General features: G+C 36.0%; 2 protein-coding genes across 6 annotated transcripts in view; both read right to left on the reverse strand.

The window, feature by feature from the left end:
- LOC141428248 (uncharacterized) overlaps positions 1-10,299 on the reverse strand; it is a 58,282-nt gene extending 47,983 nt beyond the window's left edge. Inside the window, exon 1 of one of the 2 annotated variants that reach the window (XM_074088126.1) lies at positions 9,982-10,299. In XM_074088126.1, the coding sequence (XP_073944227.1) occupies positions 9,982-10,044 (63 nt within the window). In that variant the 5' untranslated portion in view covers positions 10,045-10,299. The remainder of the gene's footprint in view (positions 1-9,981) is intronic. The other variant, XM_074088125.1, reaches the window with a different exon arrangement.
- Positions 10,300-13,740: 3,441 nt separating this feature from the next.
- Positions 13,741-20,035, reverse strand: Idh (isocitrate dehydrogenase [NADP] cytoplasmic). 4 transcript variants are annotated; one of them, XM_074088128.1, is made up of 2 exons: positions 19,927-20,035; positions 13,741-15,131 (listed from the first exon to the last, which is right to left on the reverse strand). In XM_074088128.1, the coding sequence occupies exon 2, from the start codon at positions 15,121-15,123 to the stop codon at positions 13,897-13,899; it is 1,227 nt and encodes a 408-aa protein (XP_073944229.1). In that variant the 5' UTR covers positions 15,124-15,131; positions 19,927-20,035; the 3' UTR covers positions 13,741-13,896. The 4 variants fall into 4 exon arrangements, with proteins under 4 accessions (XP_073944229.1, XP_073944228.1, XP_073944230.1 ...); XM_074088127.1 differs by lacking the exon at positions 19,927-20,035 and adding an exon at positions 19,643-19,752; XM_074088129.1 differs by lacking the exon at positions 19,927-20,035 and adding an exon at positions 19,329-19,435.
- Positions 20,036-21,475: the final 1,440 nt, after the last annotated feature.

Genomic DNA, 21,475 nt, shown 5'->3' on the forward strand with positions numbered 1-21,475 from the left:
ATGGGTGTAAGTATCTACTTATTGCTTATATTCGTCATGTAATTTAATTTCAGATCACAGTCAAAACCTTTTTTTTAATAACTAAATATCTGCATTTGCATCAAATAAAAGATAGCAATGACAATTTGCACGTCACTACGTCTAACCAATCTATAACCTACATCAGCACAGGAGCCAATAGCTAATAAAATATTCTAAGAGGATTAGGTGTTGTTGACAGAATATATTATTTTTGACCTTGTTTCCAACAAACTTACTGTTTCATCCAAGCTATGTGATATCGTACTGTCAAACAAATAAACTTTGTTTGCTAAACGCACTCCAAAAAGAAGCAAGCGAGCAATTTTTAGAAAAGGTGGATACTAGTACGGCGGCTCTAATTCAATGGCAAACAAGTGTCAGAAAACGCGCTGCCGGTTAACACAAACTGACATTATCTGCTGGCTCTGACACTACATCATAAATTGGTTTGCGCTCGGAAAAAAGCAATCTGATCTTTAAAAAAAACCTATTATGCAACTATAATTGGATTGGGTCATTGACTTCGCGACGTCGCAAAACACATATGATATGGTATTTCTATGTTTTTTTTTCGCAAATCACTTTCCCACTCAGTTTTTGTAGCTGATAGTGATCGCTGCGTGCGTGATATCATTTGACTTGGATAATTGGTTTTGCTACGCATGAGTTACTTAACGAGGTTAATAAGATTTGAATTGTGAGGCATCGGAATTGAATTAACGTATTTTTGAAAAGAAAAGATGTTAAAGTATGACATATCTTCCAGGAAAAAGATGCATTCGTTACTGTGCCTACAACTTTTCTGTTTAAATCAATAGAACTATATTTGAACTCTACATTTCTTTAGTAAACTTCGACAGAACTTGGCAATTATCCAGGTCTTATTTTTCTACTTGCTATCATGATTTTTTCGTAATGTAATGAATACTAATCTACATAATGACATGGCTCAGTGTTCTTTTAGATTTGTAAATGTGGAAGACCACACAACTAATAGGAGAAATATCCTACCCCAGTAAATATATGCAACGTTCATGCATTGCACCGTGATTATTGTACGTTATTAAAAACTAGCGAGTGCCTTAATCAGTGCAATATGTTATTACGAACTTGTATGAAATGAAAATAAGGTTAATTTAAGAACACGATGTCAATAGCTTTTATACACGCAGTAAATTGTCGGGGGGCGCTGCGTGATTAGCTTTTTACTATTATTAGACGTATGTAGAGTATGTATGTTTAGTTTCGGTGAGAAACGTTGACTGTATAATGACTAAGATTGGTTTTTTGGAATCTTTTTGTATTTTTTATTTCAATTCCAAATTTTTTGTTACTTTTACGGTCATCCCGTAAAACCTATATAAAATACAACCTGAAATATAGATGCACAGAAAAACCAGAAAAATAACAATAATTGCTTAAGTGGCTAAATAAGAAACCCCACAAGCTGAGATATGAAGTGCTTAGGAGAAATTCGTGTCTGTATCGTTATATTTTTCTGGTTTTTCTGTGCATCTATATTTCAGGTTGTATTTTCGATATAGGTTTTACGGGATGACCGTAAAAGTAACAAAAAATTTGGAATTGAAATAAAAAAGTATAATGACTGCTTAACGGCCTTATTTAGAAATTGCGTTTTGATTACGTTTCCGAAATTACCGGTAGATCCGAACACCGGCTAAGTGCGAGTCAGATCACGCGTTATATATTAGCAAATGTTCAAAAACGGCAAAAAAACACAGTTATTTAAATGCTAATTGTTATAAAATTAAGTTTAAGTGCTTGTCAGACCACAAGTAGTGTATGTAAGGTTCCATACTAACATGCGGAAAATATTCGCTATTAAGTTTTGATCGACTATCACTCATTAAGTTGTAAAGTCTACTGTGCAATAATAGTTTTCCTTTTAAATTCGTTATTTAAAAGTAACACTGATTAAAAAAAATCAAGTAAACAGTTTAGCTTTTGGAAGGAGGGTACTTTGAAAATTAGCACATTGAAGCTTAATGACGAACACTGACTTGCAAGATACGGGCCTTGCCTAGTTTGTGAGTCAGGATTCAACTTATGTAATTGTGCTATGTTTAACCTAAGTTGCCTTTTTCTTTGTAATTGTTTCATTCCTCTCTTGTGCAATTTTGTGTTATTGAATAAAGATATATATTATTAATATTTTGCAAACGCGCTGCTAAATCGAAATATAATTACAGCATACCTACTTATAAAGTTTTTGCAAGACCTATCCAACGATATCCCTATCTATGGGTTTAGTTAGACTAGAAAAAATTATCCCTTCTTTACGTGTTGGGAAAAATATTCCCTCTTTTTCACCGTCTGTTTAACACAATACGCTCTTGCAAAATTACGGCTTTCGAGCACTCGAGTAGAAAACAGCTAAGCTAATCCGCGGTGGGACGAACTGACATGGCGAAATTTTAATAAAGGGTTTCTTTCCTTTGAGATTTGCATATTAAACTTTAGATTTTCTTTTTTTAATTTATTGCGATCGTAAAACAAATGATTGAGGTTACAGTCAACCGTTAGATAACTGTGTTGCTTTGCTTATCAAATTGTTTTAATCTAATTATATTCATGATGCTGTAAGGGTAGGTAGGTATAGGTCGATATCTTTAAAGCATGATTATTATAATTGAACGAGTGCAAAAGTTAATAACTGCCTTGACATATTATTAAACAAACAGTTTATCGCCCCCGTATTATCACAATATTTAGTTAGGTCGTACCTAATAATTATAAAACAAAAAAATATATAACAAAAAATTAAACCAACCACAAAAAACCATGAAAATAATTTTCTACCAGTCTGAAGTCTGTCGTGCCTCGGCACGAGCCAGCAGGAGTGGACCTATAGTCATCTACTTCACCTACGCACTTTAAATTGGGCTTCAATCACTCCTGCTGGCTCGTGCTGAGGCACCGACCGACTTCAGACTGGTAGAAAAATATTTTCATGGTTTTTTTGTAGTCGGTTCATTTTTTTGTTATAAAATGCTGATGCAGAGGCGTTCATTATTGAGGAGTCCTGGTGCTTCACCACCCGTAACCGTATGCATTACGAGGAGCATTATTTGCTTAGCAACTGCGTCAAAGTAATTAAAATTCAACCCGTGAAATACTTGTATTGAGTAGTAACTCCGATGGTCAACTGTGGTCTTCATCATCAGTTCCATTTCACCAAATGATGATTTTAAAGAGCAAATGCACGAGTTACTACTAAATATATCCAATTTACTATAGGTGTCCCTACAACATTTGAAGAGTTCCCTCGATTTTCTTAAGATCCAATCATCAGATCCTGATTTGGTGCTTATGGGACCTAATTGAAGACATTCCTAGACGAAAGCAAAAAAAAATTCAAATCGGTTCATAAAAGACGGAGTTCTGAGGTAACAATCATAAAAAAATACAACCGAATTGATACCTCCTCCTTTTTTGAAGCCGGTTAAAAAACTGACAGGGAGTGGCAGTTCAGTAGTGTATTTGGAAACACACTCGGCTTTGGATTCGAATCCCGACTGGCGCACCCGAAACACTGTGCAATTTAATTGTTAGTAAACTAACTAACTTTGAAATAAATAAATATGTATTTAGCCAATTGAATTAGTTAGCACTACAAAGTACTACACCAGTAAAGTATTACACCAGTCACCTAACACCTTCGCTCTAAGTAAAATTAACATTAATTGAAATAAGCAAATTTTTTGCATTAATAATTAGGTCAGGTAATTTGCAAATATATTCTTCAATAATCCACCAAAATTTATCACCGCGACAGTAAAATTTTATAAAAAATAATATTTAATAATTCTGCAAAAATAAGGCGAAATTGCTATAAGTCTATTTACTTAATAATTTACTAGTTTTATTTATGTTCTTTGTAACACATGTAAAATCCACTTATTTTTTTCGAAGGAACTTAAAAAAACCTTCATATTTTCAAAAGTAAACATTAAAAATTAATTACGATAGTGGCATAAAACGTAGGTATAGTTACGGTTTAGGTATGTCTTTTTGACGTGCCTAGAGACTTTTTGAACTTATTTTTGCTGCTAATGTTATTTTGGTTTAACAAAATACGTAATTTCCAATAGACATTGTTGGATTTTAAATGATAATTATTTAAAATCCAATTGATAAAATGTGACTTAAAAAAATTATTTAATTTTTTTCCTAATACAAATTAGACGTACCTATTACGAAATAATAGCTTTGGCGGTTTTTTTTTAATTTCCTGTTAGATGATATATTGGTGGATTCAGCTTACGGATCTAAAAACTGAATTAATCAAACATATTTTGACATTTACTTATTTATTTAATCGTATGGCATACATTTAAAATAGGCTTATAATACATAGGTACACACAAAGTTACAAAATACAAAAACAATACAACATGCTAAATGTCAACATTCAGGGTGTTGAGCCATGCAACTGCGTCCGATGTGAGGTGCAGTAGGTCCTCCGGCGGCCCCGAGTACGAGTGCAGAGGGCAACGCTGGATTACGTGCTCCATGGTTTGGATCTCTTCGCCGCACTCACACAAAGCTGAGTCTCTCCACCCCCACTTATGCAAGAAATAATTGCAGCGGCCGTGCCCTGTCCTTAACCTGTTTATCCGGCACCACTGTTTACGAGGGAGGTCAAAACCCGGGAGTTTCCGCGTGGGATCAGTGATACCAGTACGGTGATGTGCACTAGCAGCGGACCATTCGCTTTTCCAAGCCTCAGATATTTCAAAACCCTGCTGATGCAGGCCACACGAAGGATTTCGGGACCTCAGACGTTGGGGTGGTGGGTAGCAGAACTCCGCGTGGATGGGGAACGAAACAGAGGCCCTAATCTTCTCAGATTCTCTCTTTAGTGCCCATTTCCATTTTATTTTGACATTAAATTTACTGATAACATTTTTACTCAAAAAAATCACCTAGGTATTGTAGGTTACCATTTTTTTACCATCTTACGGAACCAAATTTTGGTGGATTCGAAAATATACGTTCTTAAAATTACACGTAAAAGCCTATAACAAATTAGCCTTCATCGGCATTATCATCATCAGCCAGAAGACGTCCACTGCTGAACAAAGGCCTCCCCCTTAGAACGCCACAATGAACGACAACTCGCCACTTGCATCCACCGGTTTCCCGCAACTCTCACGAAGTTGTCAGTCCACCTGGTGGGAGGCCTGACAACGCTCGTCTTCCGGTTCGTGGTCGCCACTCGAGGACTTTTCTCCCCCAACGGTAATCTGTGTTCTTCGAGCGATGTGGCCCGCCCATTGCCACTTCAACTTGCATATTTTTCCAGCTATGTCGGTGACTTTAGTTCTTCGACGAATTTCCGTATTCCGGATTCTATCGCGCAAAGAAAGTCCAAGCATAGCTCTCTCCATAGCTCGTTGCGTGACTCTGAGTCGCTCTAAAAGGCCAACAATTAAGGACCACGTCTCAGCGCCATAAGTCATCACTGGCAACACACACTGGTCGAAGACTCTAGTCTTCAGGCACTGCGGAATATTGGACGAGAAGATATAACGAAGTTTCCCGAACGCTGCCCATCCTAGTTGGATTCTTCGGGCGACCTCTTTGTCGAAGTTGGACCTACCCATTGGACAACTTGTCCAAGGTAAACATAGTTGTCAACAACTTCGAGTGTATCGTTCCCAACGATAACTGGCGCGGGTGTGACATGGACATTTGACATGATTTTAGTCTTGTCCATGTTCATCTTAAGACCCACCTGTTGGGAGACGATACTGAGGTCACTGAGCATAGTATTGAGCTCCTCCAGCGACTCCACCATTATGACTATAATATCATCGGCAAAACGAAGATGGGTGATGTACTCGCCGTTGATTTTGATGCGGAACCTGTTCCAGTCCAAGAGCTTGAAAACGTCCTCCAACGCATTTGTGAACAGTTTCGGAGAAATAACGTCTCCCTGTCTCACACCTCGCTGCAGTTGGATGGTTGTTTGCTCTTGTCCTGCAACCGGATCGACATAGTGGCGTTGCTGTACAAACTCTTTAACTTCTCGATGTATCTATAGTCAATATGGCACCGCTGAAGAGACTGACTGACTGGAGAAGGCTTATATCGAATTATTTCCAAAAAAACTGTAAGCTATATGGATAAATCGCTTCTTGACAGCTCATAAAAAGTATGTCAATTAATTTGTGATTTCAAATAGTCTATTGTTAACTACTTAGTGTTCTGTACAAGAAGAAAAATCGTTATTTTATGAATTTAGTTCATCAAAAATAAGTGTGTAGTAAATACTTCCATTTTAGCGGATGCTGCATGGACGGCACGATCAAACCAAGCCCCTAGCTAAGTTACATCAATTCAAATTTCGTGAATCGCAGTAGGTGGGCTCCGAGCATTCGGATCCAGTAGTTACCGGTAATAAGCAGGTGCCTTGCCTATGCGCAATACTTAACCGTAGACCGGTGCAAGCTTTAATTGGTTCCGGAACTTTGATACGGTTTTTCAAACGCTGCTCATATACATTATGTAAATAAAGGGCGCCTACATTCTAGTTTTCGAGTAAGCTTTACCTTTAACTTTTAAGGTAACGCTTTAAAAATTGCCTATTGTGAAATGGATTTTTTCTTTCGGTTTTAGGTTTCCGTACTCCTACAAACAAATACTTCGCTTGGTGTTTGCAATATCGGAACGAGGCGTTTTACTGGAAAGAGACTTAATTTTTGCCCAAAATGTTATTCATAGAAATTGTTAAATGTTTTCGAGATTGCAAAACAGACATATATATTATACATACCTATAAATGTTTACCTACACACAAATATTGCTTGTTTATCAGTATAAGGGGCTGTTTCACCATCCATTCATTAGCGGTAACTGGCGGTTAGGTGTGATGCCGTCTCTATTTGTTTTGTTCGAATAGACGGAGACGGCATCTCATTTAACCGTCGGTTAACGCTAATCAATGGATGGTGAAACAGCCCCTAAATATAATAAAAGTAGTTAAATAGTTCTCTAAACATAAGAATACTTATACATAAAAATACTTTGTCTAGAGCACTGAAAATAACCGATGCCTTTGAACGGAGATAGGTACAGTTCGAAGCTAAAATACCTTTATAATAATAATCTTCAAACTTTAAAGCCACAAGAACAAAAAGTATCTTCAACCCTAGTTCTAACTCCGCAAATTGCTAATACCAACTAACGAAGGAAATTCAAGTAAAATCTAGAGTTTTATCGACATCCGATATTCTGCAATCAACTTTAATCGGGTTACTTATCGATCCCTTTGGTACGTCATGTGCAAAATCGATTTTTAATCGGTAAGTAATCTTGAGGTGATGAATAGGAATCATGTGAGCCTCAGTCGGTAATTGGGTGCACCCGAGCGTCGCTGGTAATTGATACGGCAGGCTAGCGGTTCTCGGTGCCTGTATGTGTCGCGGCTATAAGTGTGTACCTAATAATAAGTCGTAATCTTACATCTACAGTTAGTGATAGGTATTTAAAGGTCTATTCACGTAAGAAGCTTCTGAAGCTTTTTCTTGTACATACATAGTTTTAATTATTTTGACATGCCAGTATATAGAGCACACATATTTTAAGAAGAGTGCTATTTGTTTATGTTTCTGCGTTTCTGCAAGCTTTTATTCAACTTGCAATGCAACATTCTGGTGCCTCTAATTTCGCATAACAGATTTGGCATAGCATAATTGTGCATAACAGCGAACTTGCATAATTATAAAGAAGCATAACACTTATTAAGCTTAATAATGAATTCGCATAATTGAAATATGCATAACATTATTAACTATAACTTAAACTGTAATAAAATGAATACGCATAATTTTATCAAGCGAGTGAATTAGCTTGTTCAGGGCAAATCCGACTCGGTTAGGTTAGGCTTCGATGTTAGGTATTTTTTTATTATAGCCCAATAATAGATATTTTCACATAGTAGTTTACTTCTCAGATCTAATTGAATTGAGCAAATACAACAATAATCATTTTACTTTGAGTATTAATTTTTCTCTTAATACAACACCTTATTATATTGTTTGACAAATATATTTTTTTATTTTATTAAACTAATATCATATGTTTATACTTTTTTATACTTATGCGAAGTGATGTTATGCTAATTAATAATTATGCGAAATAACGTTATGCCAATTTCAATTAGGACAATTAATTTATGCGAATTAATATAGACCCCTGGTATCCGAAACAGCTGAAACTTAGCGTACCTACCTACCTACTAATATTAATAACTTACTAGTGAAATTCTGGTTGTCTCTGCGGGACGAAAACTCTTAAACTCTCGGTAATTTGGGTGCAAGTACAGTCAGCAAAAAAAGCTTGCATTAAAAATCAATTTTTTATCTTAAAATTTTATTGGAAAATTTAAAGTTCTAAACATAACTTTATCTATTATCAGTCAGCAAGGTTTATAAATATAAATTAAGTACCAAAAACATTTTACACACGTTATAGTTTCGTTGACACTTCACTAGATACATCTTTCGTATGCATTTTCGTCATCATATCCCGTAGTTTCCGTTAAATATAATAAATTTGTCTCATAATTACAACGAACCTAATTTCATAAATGTAGTAAGTTTTCTTCATGTCTAAATGGTGATATTGACACAGATGTGTTTTCATTAAGTGATACCTACAAATGAACCCGCTTTTTAACGATTGATACCGAGTAGTGTTAAAATAAAACTGAACTCTACATTCAGACTAACCTACTCATATCACCGTCAAATAGGTATGGCAATTTAACCTAGATCTGCCGTATAACTAAACATGCTTAGCGATGTGGTTGACTACACTAAATATTGCCATATTTATTTTAAATGATACCGGATCATAATAAATATTTAACACAGATAATAAGGGACTACCTTTTACTTTTTATTAAGTCTGGATTAAGAGAAAAATGGTATCCATATTATGTTATCTTTTCTTACAAAAATGTATCTAATTATACAGTCAAGTAGTGATTCTCCTGAACGAAAGATAAGAATATAGGTATGTAAATAATTGATTTCCTGACTCCATACCCATGCACAGGAATATACTTTTAAACTGCGTTTAAATCCTTGAATTTTTTAAACATAACGAAAACAAAAATACCTAGATATACCTCTGTATGCCTACAGTGACTCCAAACACCGGCTAGTGGGTAAGGCAATAAAACTTGCATCCGAAATGTTACGATAATCAGAACAGTGCAGTAGCTCCTACACTTTTAAAGATCGATTTGAACATGTTCGAACGGCAGTAAGACTCCATCATCGATGTTGCAATCATTACAGTTAGTTATCGTAACGTTCTAATGGTCTAAACGTATGTTTAGATATAAGTAGATACAATTTAAACTACTGTTTTGAACGGCAATTAAACTCGGTAAGAAATTAAAATAAATTAAGCGTGAAGGTAGACGTTATATAACTCGTTGTATAGTGGTTTTCAAATTATTATATTCTGGTGAATCTCAAGTTTCGAAAAAACTATTCCTAGTGTGGAAATTATTATCTGTCGGAACGTAGAGCGCATGTTGTTTATAAGAAAATTTTGCATATTTGTAGGAACTTAATTAAATGAAGAGTTCCAAATTGACGTTAGTTACAATTCTTTACCTTCTTAAATTAAGATAAGAAAGATGATTTTTGTATAAAAAATTGACCTAGGTCTTAAAAATAACGTGTCCATGAAACAAAATTCTTAATTTGTGGGTATTTTCAACATATTCTTTTAAATCCCCTTATCCTGGGTTATTTAACTATCTACCCTGTACAACTTTGTTTATTGTAGGTACTTAAAGCTAATGTCGATTATACTGAGAAAGCAGAAAACCGAAAATTTGTGTATTATAAATAATATCTATTCAGACCACAGACCATCTGAGTACCATATCACATATAAGCAGAGTAGATAAATACTTACCACGACAATATTTACTACGACCAGCCATCTTAGTAGCATCAAAAAGTCTGATTTTAGAGCCATGTTTTACGCAGCGCACATAAAGTTTAGAGGGTTATACAGGTACACGGATCCCGCAAGTCGTTCTTCCCGCCAATGTGGTCTTGGAGGTTGGCAGCACCGCGCGCGACTGCTGACTAACGCTAAGCCCGCCAAACTGAAGCAGCAAGCAAGCTTCGCGAACTCTCTGAATGGCCCTCTCGAACGGAGGGAGACCCGGCGGGAGGGACGCACTTGTAGGGGAAACCACATCAACCGCCTCCGGTAATTCACTAAGAAAAGTTATTTGCTGACTCGCCTTCGCCTCTATGGGGAATCGTACGGTTTGTAGAGAAAAATGGAACTGATTTATTATTTGACTTAGTATTTAGTTTTGTTCCTTTTAGCTAGCTTTAGGCATTCAAATTGTACAGCTACCTGCTGCAGTCTTCTTTCGAATTGCGACAAAATAGTTGTCGATAATTACTACGATTTACTAATTTTGAGACTGAATAGAGAATTTACCTACCTACTCAAGATAGTACAAATAGATCTACAAATCATACTTTCATCCACAGTTAAGCCCCAAAAAATTGGGTTCGAAGGACCAATTCTTTCTGTTATAAATGCAGATTGTGTATGGATGTTGTTATTAATTAATAATAAGTTAACAACTGCGCTTTAACTGCATAGCTAACTGTTGCCCTTCGTATACTTAGGTAATAATTCATAAATAATTAACAAATTTTTATATAGATATATGAATAAGATCTTGGGTTAGGATTCTAAACTGTGTAAGTTTAAATGCCTACAATGCTCATAAAGTAGGGAGCAAACGCGTGTGAAAATAATGAATACTCCCAATGGCTAAATAGCCCTCTCTAAACACTACACTTGTGTTATGTTATTGACGTTTTTGAAGGCGGCATTTTGTAACAATTAAATTTTGATTTATAGTAAAAGGCGATTAGTGTCCCGTTTCGCTTCTCATCATCATCATCCCAGCCAAATACGTCCCACTACTGGGCACAGGCCTCCTCTCAGAATGAGAGGGCTTGGGCCGTAGTTCCCACGCGGGCCCAGTGCGGATTGGGAACTTTACACACACCATGGAATTGCTTTGCAGGTTTGTGCTTGTAGTAAATTTCAAATGTACCTAATTTCGCACATGAATTTCCAAAAACTCATAGGTGCGAGCCGGGGTTTCAAACCACGATCCTTGCTTGGGAGGCCATAGACCAAATCACTAGGCCACCACGGCTTTTTTAGGGTTCCGGAGCCAAAATGGCAAAAACGGAACCCTTATAATTTCGCCATGTCTGTCTGTCTGTTTGTCTGTCCGTTCGTCCGCGGCTTTGCTCAGGGACTATCAATACCAGAAAGCTGTAATTTTGCACGAATATATTGTAAACTATGCCGACAAAATGGTAGAATAAAAAATTCTAGATTTTTTTTATGGTACCTCCCATGGACGTAAAGTGGGGGTGATTTTTTTTTCTCATCCAACCCTATAGTGGGGTATCGTTGTAAACCATTACGGGTTTGCTAAGCCGATTTTTCGATTCAGTGATTTGTTTGCGAAATATTCAACTTTAAAGTGCAAATTTTCATGAAAATCGAGCGTCCCCCCTTTAAAATCTAAACCGGTGGGTGGAAAAACTTGAAAAAATTCAGGATGATAGTAAGTATATATCAATCTTACAAGGTAAACTATAACGGCTAAGTTTGCTTGAGAATTATTAGTAGTTTAAGAGTAAATAGCAGCCTAAGTTATAAATATACCTAAACTTGTCAGATTCCGTATAAAATACGAAATCCTTGGAAAATTATTACTTAATTTTTTCGTAATGGCTACGGAACCCTATTTTGGGCGTGTCCAACACGCTCTTGACCGGTTTTTTTTCTTAATCGCTTCTACAGTAGGTAGGTAAATTTCACAAGGATTTTCCTTTATCGGCATCCCGTGATATTATAATTGACAAGATTTCATATTTCTAAGACTATAATTTGATTCGTTCTCTGTATTCTGTTTGGAAAGAGAAAAACGCTGATATTTTTAAAATTTCGCTACAACTATTAATTAATTTATTACATTTTTTTAAGATGTGCTTATTCTAAAAGGGCATAACTCCAAAACTACGACACAATAGATCCATTACTTTTGTCTAGTCTCTGAAAAAAAGATCACGTAAATCAGATGTAGACGTTGCATAGAGACAATATCAAAATTATGACAGCTCCTTTTTCTGGTGATAAAGGCAAAGGAAACATATCTATTCTGTGGTAGTGTTGGCAAATTCAGACATATTTTTTCAATTTTTTGCATTTATTTTAATATGAAGAAATCAATTATAATAAATATTTTCCCATATTCAGGAGGCAAAACTCTTTCGATTCCTGTAGTAATTAACAGATGTTAAAAAAATGAAATCTTGTCAATTAAGTATGCGATGATTAAATTGTTTTATTGTACCTTGTCTTCACGTAAAAATATTCCACATCTTCAGTTAAACAATTATTTTCTTCATTAAATTATTTTATTTTATCAATCAATGCAGTTTGCATCAAAAGAAGACGGATGGTGAAGACCAAAAAGTTGCACACCGTTAAAGCTGCGTTAGCAGGTGGTTATAATTTCCATTAACTTTTTCCATTGTGACACGAAAATTATCCATACAAATGTATGTTTAATGTCAACAGCTGCCAACCTGTTACACTAAGTTATGATATGACAGTATGGTATTTTTAATTGAAGCATTAGTAAGCCCTGAGATTACCTATCTAACGGACACATCGGATGCATCCATCCCTAAAGACATCACTACATTGAACTGGCAATGAGAATTTGAGGAAAAAATAGCGTGTACCTAACCTACTGTGTTAAAAAATGAAGTTGTGTTAAATATGTACTTACTTATGATGTAAATCTTTTGATAACTTGTAAATCTGTTATGAAAAAAAAATCTTTTCGAGTTTCCTGTCGGACTCTTTTCAACAAAGCTTTTTCCGAACCGGTGGCAGATTTTCTTCCCACTAATATTATAAATGCGAAAGTTTGTTAATCTGTTTGTTTGTTCGCATTTACATTATATTATTTAGTAGGTAGGTAAGAATTTCTCAGAATGACTTCAGCTTAGGTTCTTCACAAATAGGCTTTATCGTAGGTTTATTTACAAACTAGTATCCTAATGCCGTCTTAACTGAACTGTTGCATAAATAAATGACGGTGCAATTTTTTAAATATACAACGACAACCGTTTACTTAAGTACACGATTCTTGATACCATGGCAACGCAATAAATAAATGTACTAGTTTCGCTTGAAAAAAGGTTACGGTTATATATGTACTCTGTGGTTACGGTAATGATTTGAAAGGACAACGTTCGCTCACTCAACGCCCTCTGTTGATTGCAAACGAAGTTAACACGTCATCTTAAGAGCAGAGGTACGTCACCGTTCTTGGATAGTGAGTGCCCTCCATTCTTATTTAAACTTGAAATATTATCCCACGGAAACGTATTACCGGGATATCAAGTTATCTTATGTCTCAATGCAGATCTTTGTCTATCTGTACCTACGCCAAGTTTGATGTAAATCCGTTCAGCCGTTATTGCGTGATTGAGTGACAAACATCCAAATATCTCCACAAACTTTCACATTTATAACATAAAGTAGGATGTGGATGTTTTTTTTAATGCCTCTACCCGATAACTACTCATCTTAATAATAATTAAATATCCGTTAAATCAAATACATTTATTAAAATACGAAGACGTTAATACAATCAAAATAAATAAAATAATGTAAATACAGCACTGTATAAGGTACCCTTTCTTCCCTTTTGAGACAAAAATAATCACAAAATTAGAGCTTAGCTTCATGTTTAGAATTGTGTAGTCATTTACCAAGACGTTTCTTCAGGTTTTCAGCCAGCTTGTTCATGAACTCAAATGTTTCATAATAATCTGACCTCTGGACATTGTTCATGCCCTTAATGCAAATGGCAAGATCTTTAGTCATTACACCTCCTTCAATGGTCTCGATGCATACGCTTTCCAAAGCTGCAGCGAAATCATGCAGTTCCTGGTTGTTATCCAACTTGGCACGGTGCAACAAGCCTCTTGTCCAAGCGAAAATGGAGGCAATAGGGTTGGTGGAGGTTTCCTTTCCTTGCTGATAGAAACGGTAGTGCCTAGTTACTGTACCATGGGCGGCTTCAGCTTCCACCGTCTTTCCATCTGGGCAGATAAGCACGGAGGTCATAAGACCAAGAGATCCGTAACCCTGAGCAACAGAGTCCGATTGAACATCGCCGTCATAGTTCTTACAGGCCCATACAAAGCCACCTTCAGATTTCATGGCATAGGCGACCATGTCATCGATCAACCTGTGCTCGTACCAGATACCAGCAGCCTCGTATTGTGCCTTGTATTCCCTTTCGTAGATTTCTTCAAAGATATCCTTGAAACGACCATCATATTTCTTAAGAATGGTATTCTTAGTGCTCAAGTATAGGGGGTACTTCCTGTCCAAGGCGAATTTGAACGACGAGTGAGCAAAGTCAATAATGGAAGCATCAGTGTTGAACATGCCAATGGCGACACCAGGACCCTTATATTCGTGGACGACATATTTGATAGGCTCTCCATTAGTGGGTGTAAAGATCAGTTCTAATTTGCCCTCTCCAGGTACAACAAAGTCAGTGGCTTTGTATTGATCGGCGTGAGCGTGACGGCCGATGATAATGGGCTTCTCCCAGCCGGTAACCAAGCGCGGAATGTTCTTGCAGATAATGGCCTCCCTGAAGACAGTTCCTCCGAGAATGTTACGGATAGTACCATTCGGGCTCTTCCACATCTTTTTAAGCTTAAATTCTTCCACTCTTTTTTCATCAGGAGTGATTGTGGCGCACTTGATACCAACGTTGTATTTCTTAATAGCGTTAGCACAGTCAATTGTGACCTGATCATCAGTCTTATCGCGGTATTCCATACCCAAATCATACGTATGCAACTCAATGTCTAAGAATGGCAGGATCAGCTTGTCCTTGATAAGGTCCCAGATGATTCTGGTCATCTCATCGCCGAGGATGTCAACAACGGGTCCAGCCTTTATTTTCGACATGTTGGTTTCTGTAACAAAATTAAAGTAAAGATAACCAAACAATGACCTCAAATTGTTATTATTATTTTATTATTAAAATGTGTTTGTTTACTCTTCCTTTACGTCAACGAAGCTACTGATCAACATGTTTTTGGCTTAGAGATAGGTCGGAGGTCAAAGATGACTTATAGCCAGGGTCGGAAAAATGCTCGTCATTTCTGGGAGGGAACATAACGACGACCCATTTACGAGTCAAAAAAGTTCGTCAACTTTAGTCACTTAGGAGGTATAACGATGTCATTGGATCATATTGTAACATTGTTACTAAAACAGGGAGTAGGTATATTTTTTTAAATGTTGGGCGTTTTTGATTCCTTATTTATTGAATAAAACGGCCAAGAAAAAAAAAGGATTTTCAGACTTTTATAAACAACACAACCATGTGTAACATAAAAGCTACCTTACTCATACCAAATTGTAAGTTTCTAGGAAAACCGGACAGGCCTTTTTCAGTTACTGTATCTTTTGATTGCTTTAACATAGATGTTTGTTTTTAACTGCTTCATGGGGACCCGAGTATTTAATATTAATTTTAGCTTGATACCTCCACGCGTTAATGAGAAATAAGGTCTTGATAGACGGATAGATAGAGAGAGAAATATGGACGTAAACCTAAAAAGGTTCAGTTTTTTTCCTTTTGAGGTACAGAACCCTAAAAACAAATAATCTCTCCATACGTGTAGCCGCGTGCAAAAATTTATATACCTACCTACTTAAGTTCAATTACCTACTGTTTTGTTTCTTTGTTATGTAAGTTTGTAAGTACAATGATATTGCCTCATTGATAATATTATCGATACCCCCGTAGAAAGATCCTAGGTTAACAATCATTTAAATAAACTACTTGGACGTCACAACTAGTGACCTTTATTGCGAAGCTGCTACCAAAATTGTATTCTATTCTATTGATTAGGTATTCCATAAAGTGATAAAAAACCACTCAACCTTATTATGTGAGTGGCAATGTCACTTATGTAAGTGATGTGGTTTGGCTACTGATATCTGTCAAAATACCTATAGTCACCTGAGGTAAAAGCGACTATGGGGTTTTTGCGTTTATTTCAGTTATTTTTAAAACAGCGTGAGTTACAATAGCTCTCGCCATCTAGTAATAGACACTTGAACTACTTGGAGGACAACCCGTAACATAACATAGAGGCTATAGAGGGTTTCAAGATATCGGCAATTTTGAAATTTAGTACCACACCAGTTCAGCAGTGCTTGAGAAAAGTGAACAAAACACATTTTCATCCTCATTTGCTTTTAGGTTTTTGGTGTTCATTTGTATTAAACATGACTAGTAGTAGTTGGTTCATTTGCCTGCGTCAGTATGCGTCAGTACCTATCACTGAGGTTATTGCGTCTATGTAACGCATTTACCCCAATGTAATGCAATGGTCAATAACCGTTTTTTTAATAATGTAGTTTTGACAATTTTAATACATTTTTCATGTTTAGTAAGTATTTTATTTTACCCGTAGAATGTGTCACTGATAGACGTCAAAATAATGTCACTAAATTAATCTTTTCATCTTACTCATTTCAATCGAAAAATCTTTTCGTTCTGTTAAATCGAAGATTGTTTTTAAATAAAAATAAACCCACCCTAAAAAAACACCCAGGAAATAAAAAGCAAAAAATGTAAGTATAAAAAATGAAAAAAAAAATGTAACCGGCTACAAAAACCGATGAATTGAGAACATCCTCCTTTTTAGGGTTCCGGAGCCAAAATGGCAAAAACGGAACCCTTATAGTTTCGCCATGTCTGTCTGTCTGTCTGTCTGTCCGTCCGCGGCTTTGCTCAGGGACTATCAATGCTAGAAAGGTGTAATTTTGCACGAATATATATGTAAACTATGCCGACAAAATGGTACAATCAAAATTTTAAAAAAAAATTTTTAGGGTACCTCCCATAGACGTTAAGTGGGGTGATTTTGTTTTTTCTTATCCAACCCTATAGTGTGGGGTATTGTTGGATAGGTCTTTTAAAACCATTAGGGGTTTGCTAAGACGATTTTTCTATTCAGTGATGTGTTTGCGAAATATTCAATTTTGAAGTGCAAATTTTCATAAAAATTGAGCGTCCCCCCCTCCCCCCTCTAAAATCTAAACCGGTGGGTGGGAAAATTTTAAAAAATTCAGGATGGTAGTAAGTATATCAAACTTTCAAGGAAAACTATACTGGCTAAGTTTGCTTGAGAATTATTAGTAGTTTATGAGTAAATAGCAGCCTAAGGTATAAACCTAAACTTGGAGGATTCCGTATAAAATACGAAATCCTTAGAAAAATATTACTTAATTTTTTCGTAATGGCTATGGAACCAAAGTGCAAAAATAATACATTAACAATGTTGAAAAAGGATGGCATATCGTATTTTCGGTGAGTACTAGTTTTTACTGAAGAAAAATGTCAATGCAACTAATTTTTACCTTTGCTTTATCTGTGCTGTAGCCTGTAACGCCTGTAACTAGTTTGTCCGTCCACAGAAGAGTTTGTCTTTATGTGGGCATCAAATAAAAAGTATATTGTTTTTACTTTAAAACAACTTCAAAAGCAAGTATGAAACTCTCTGCACCTCTCATACTTGCCTTTAAAGTTGTTTTCAAGTAAAAACAATATACTTTTTATTTGATGCCCAGATAAAGAAAAAGTGTAGAGACAAGATGCAGAGAGTCTATTGGCTACTGTCTGCGATTGTGCCTCAATCAAAAACTGAACCAAATATGTTCTTGCTTGTCTATTACTTGTACTGCCAAAAAATGGCTGCCAGGAATAGATTAACAGGTTCCCTGTCCCATGAGGCACGTGTGCCTCATGCGTGACTTTACTGGTAGGTACATCCAAATAATTATTTCTATAAATATTAAATTTTAATACATAAAATATTATATTATATTATTTTTATTCTTGAACCACATTTAGATAACCAATGAAAATTACTATGGAGAAATTACATTCAGGATATAACATAACTTTATCATTACTATCGGGATGTGTCAAAAGAACGCTGCACATTGCTTCAGGACAGGGAACCTGTTAACCATTAAACCACTGAGTGAGATCTCGCAATACACCTTACAAATTTATAAACAACACTAATTTACCTTGCTTTCTCATTAAAACAAATAGCAGCAAAACAATAATGGGGAAACAAATTGAATTAGTGTAAGTAGTTTATTGATATCCATGGACCTCAGCAAAGTAACTCCTGGATAAATCAATTATTTGGCAACTTATACAGTTATACTCTTTACTTTACAAAAGAAAAGTATAGTTTTTGATTTAGTTTCAGGTGTGTCTAAATTTAATGTGAGCTATGCTAATGGAAAACTTATCATATCATTGAGGTGAGGACAGTCTAAATCCCATCCCAGTAAGAGCGTTTTCAGATTATCCAATCCAATATTAACGCAATATTGGACGCCGAATGATATTGGGGCAAGTAAAATGTATGAAATATGATCCAATATCGGATCAGATAATCTGAAAGACAGGGTACATATTTCATACATTTTACTTGCCCCAATATTGGTTTCGGCGTCCGATACTGATATCGGATCGGATACTCTGAAAATGCTCTATCAATAGAAAATTCCACATCTGTCAAATCTAGTCAATTTCCAATTTTTACTCCAAAATATCCTCTATAAAACAACACATAGTGCAGATATGCTTTATTTTTTACATATGATAGATACTTAAGTAGATTTGCATTATCCTTGGCAATTTGAAGAAATTCACTAAGCTAAAGTAGGTAGCTGTAACAGTAAAGGAAACTGAATCATGTACCAGGATGGAATTTTAGTGCTACTAATGTCATGCTTACATCCCATACATATGCCATAGAAATCATAGCAAAATTGATTATGAAAAGGATCCATCCTGGTATGTGATTAAGTTTCCTCAATGTACCTACTCATGAAAGCAAGTCTGTTGAGGAAAAAGTATTTACAGAAGTTAGCTCTGAATAATGAATCATATCTGGTGCTTAGGTGAAGAATGGAGTGTTATGGAAGTAGTAAAGAATTGTATTGTAGTTAAGTTTCCCAAAAAACTTTGTGCAGCCTACCTCCACTAGATGTTATTACAATAAAGTTACTGCCCAATTGTTTAAGCTAACTTTATTGTTTGTATAACTAAGCAGTTTGTTTGTTTGAACACCTACCCAGTGTAAAAAAATTACACCTTTTACACAATTTTTTAATAACTTAGAACAATTTAAATAACATAGGAACAAGACACTTCCTCGGGACACTAGACACAAATAACTTCTTTCTTAGTTCCAAGTCCAACATGCCAATTACAATTGTAAATCAAATAAACCTTGAAAACTGGTTATTGTAAACAGCCAGTACAAAGTTCAAGTAACTAAGCTCATGGAGGAATTAATTAAAAAGAGATGATGGTTCAAAAAGTTGACAGTCGACAAATAAAACTATTTTCTTTCAATGAATTTTTAAAGTAATTTAAATGTCTTACCAATGGGTAAAACGTGTGTAACGATTTCGAGGGAACTAAATATTGTAACACGTCGTGCTCTTACGGATATCACTACTTAACTGCTGTAAATAGGTAACAGAATAATTTTGACTGACAAATAATAAATGTTATCAGTAATGTGAGTAGGGTACAATCGGCCACATCGAAATGTTATTTTTATGCGAAAAGTACAATATCTACTTAGAATTACTTAACTTACAGAAATCGCTAAATAATTATATATGATACTGCAATAATATATATTTAAAACAAAATTCACATACCAATCTAAAATTTTGATCCTAAATTCGTTCTGTCACGCCAGCAGTAGTCAGCACAGCACGTCACACCAAAGCAAACGTCAACCGCGTCAACGTCAACTCAGCAGGGCTACTACGAAACTCGAAGTTCGTGTCGTGTGGTCCCTCTCGCTCTCGTATTAAATAGTATAAGTGTCAGAGAGACCACACGACACGAACTTCGAGTTTCGAGTTTCGTAGTAGCCCTGCAGAACTCAACGTCATTAAATAAACGCACCAACTCTTAGCTTGGCTTGGGTGAAACTTTTTCCCGACCCGGATAATACGGACATGGAAATACCGACCCTCTTTTTTGTGTGCAAGCCCATAGAAACTGACATGAGCTTCTATGTGTAGACGAAAAACGGTCGGTATTTCCAAGTCGGTAGTATCCATGCCGGGAAAGAGTGTGACCCGTATTGCTTGTATGTCTCTAGTGATGTCTGGCTGCTGCTGGGCTACTTCGAAACTCGAAACTCGAAGTTCGTGTCGTGCGGTCCCTCTGACACTTACACTGTTTGATACGAGAGCGAGAGAGACCGCACGACACGAACTTCGAGTTACGAGTTTCGTAGTAGCCTTGCTGGTTTTTATTTTTCCTATTTATCACAGACTTGCAATACTAACATTTCATATTTGTGATTTATTTTGCAATTATGTCAAAAAACCAAAATCAGAGAGCAGCACTTCGTATGTATTATGCTGGTCACATTATTTTTACATTTGACATTTCATACTGTCACTTTAGTATCTTGGTTTAATAAACAGAGTATAGTTGCTCTGAAACGAGGTGACTGTGTAAAAAAAGTTTGGACTATCGATATTTTCATCACTGCCAAGCCTATACCAGAAAGGCTTAAGTACCTTACATTTGAAGCCGGAAAAAAATCACTAACACGCCCGGATTTGTTTGGTTTTATTAATTGTAATAAAAAAAAACTCCTTCCAATAATTATTACTCCATTGCAGCCCTTTTTCTATCTTAGTATTTTTTTTTAAGTTATTTCATGATTATCTTAGTAAATTTGCCAGAGATGCCAGTAGGAAAAATTAGGTTAGCAAAGCAACAGCTCTCAGAATAGTGTTGTAAGTAAACAGTAGTACCTTTTTTTTTAATTTTGGTACACGAAACACTTGTGAATTGTGAAATGACTAGCTTTAGAAGATAGCAATAACATAATAGTATTTTATGCAACTGTATCGTAATAGGGGTCCTTAAAACACGTGTGGGTTTATGAAACGAGGCGTAGCCGATTTTATCTATATCCATATATTAAATCCTCTAACCAAGAACCATTGAGAATGACCTGCATTAACGAGAACTAGGTAGGTATGTCTGCCCCACGAGCTGTGCCCGCTGCGCGTGCGACGACCTGCTGCTGCACGTGGTTGCGGCCCCCCCCCCCGTGCTGTAATGATGTATGAAATCTAATTACGATACAGCCGTGGTCATAATAGAATCCAATGTCGTAATGCTGGTCATTACCTATGGTTTTTGAACGCATGATTGAGGATTTACTATATGGGTGTAGAT

Source organism: Choristoneura fumiferana, chromosome 5, assembly GCF_025370935.1.
Source record: "Choristoneura fumiferana chromosome 5, NRCan_CFum_1, whole genome shotgun sequence".
Classification (NCBI taxonomy): Eukaryota; Metazoa; Arthropoda; class Insecta; order Lepidoptera; family Tortricidae; genus Choristoneura; species Choristoneura fumiferana.

Bases quoted from the DNA above. Each gene is read 5' to 3' on its own strand.
- Idh (XM_074088128.1), bottom strand. From the start codon at position 15,123: ATGTCGAAAATAAAGGCTGGACCCGTTGTTGACATCCTCGGCGATGAG.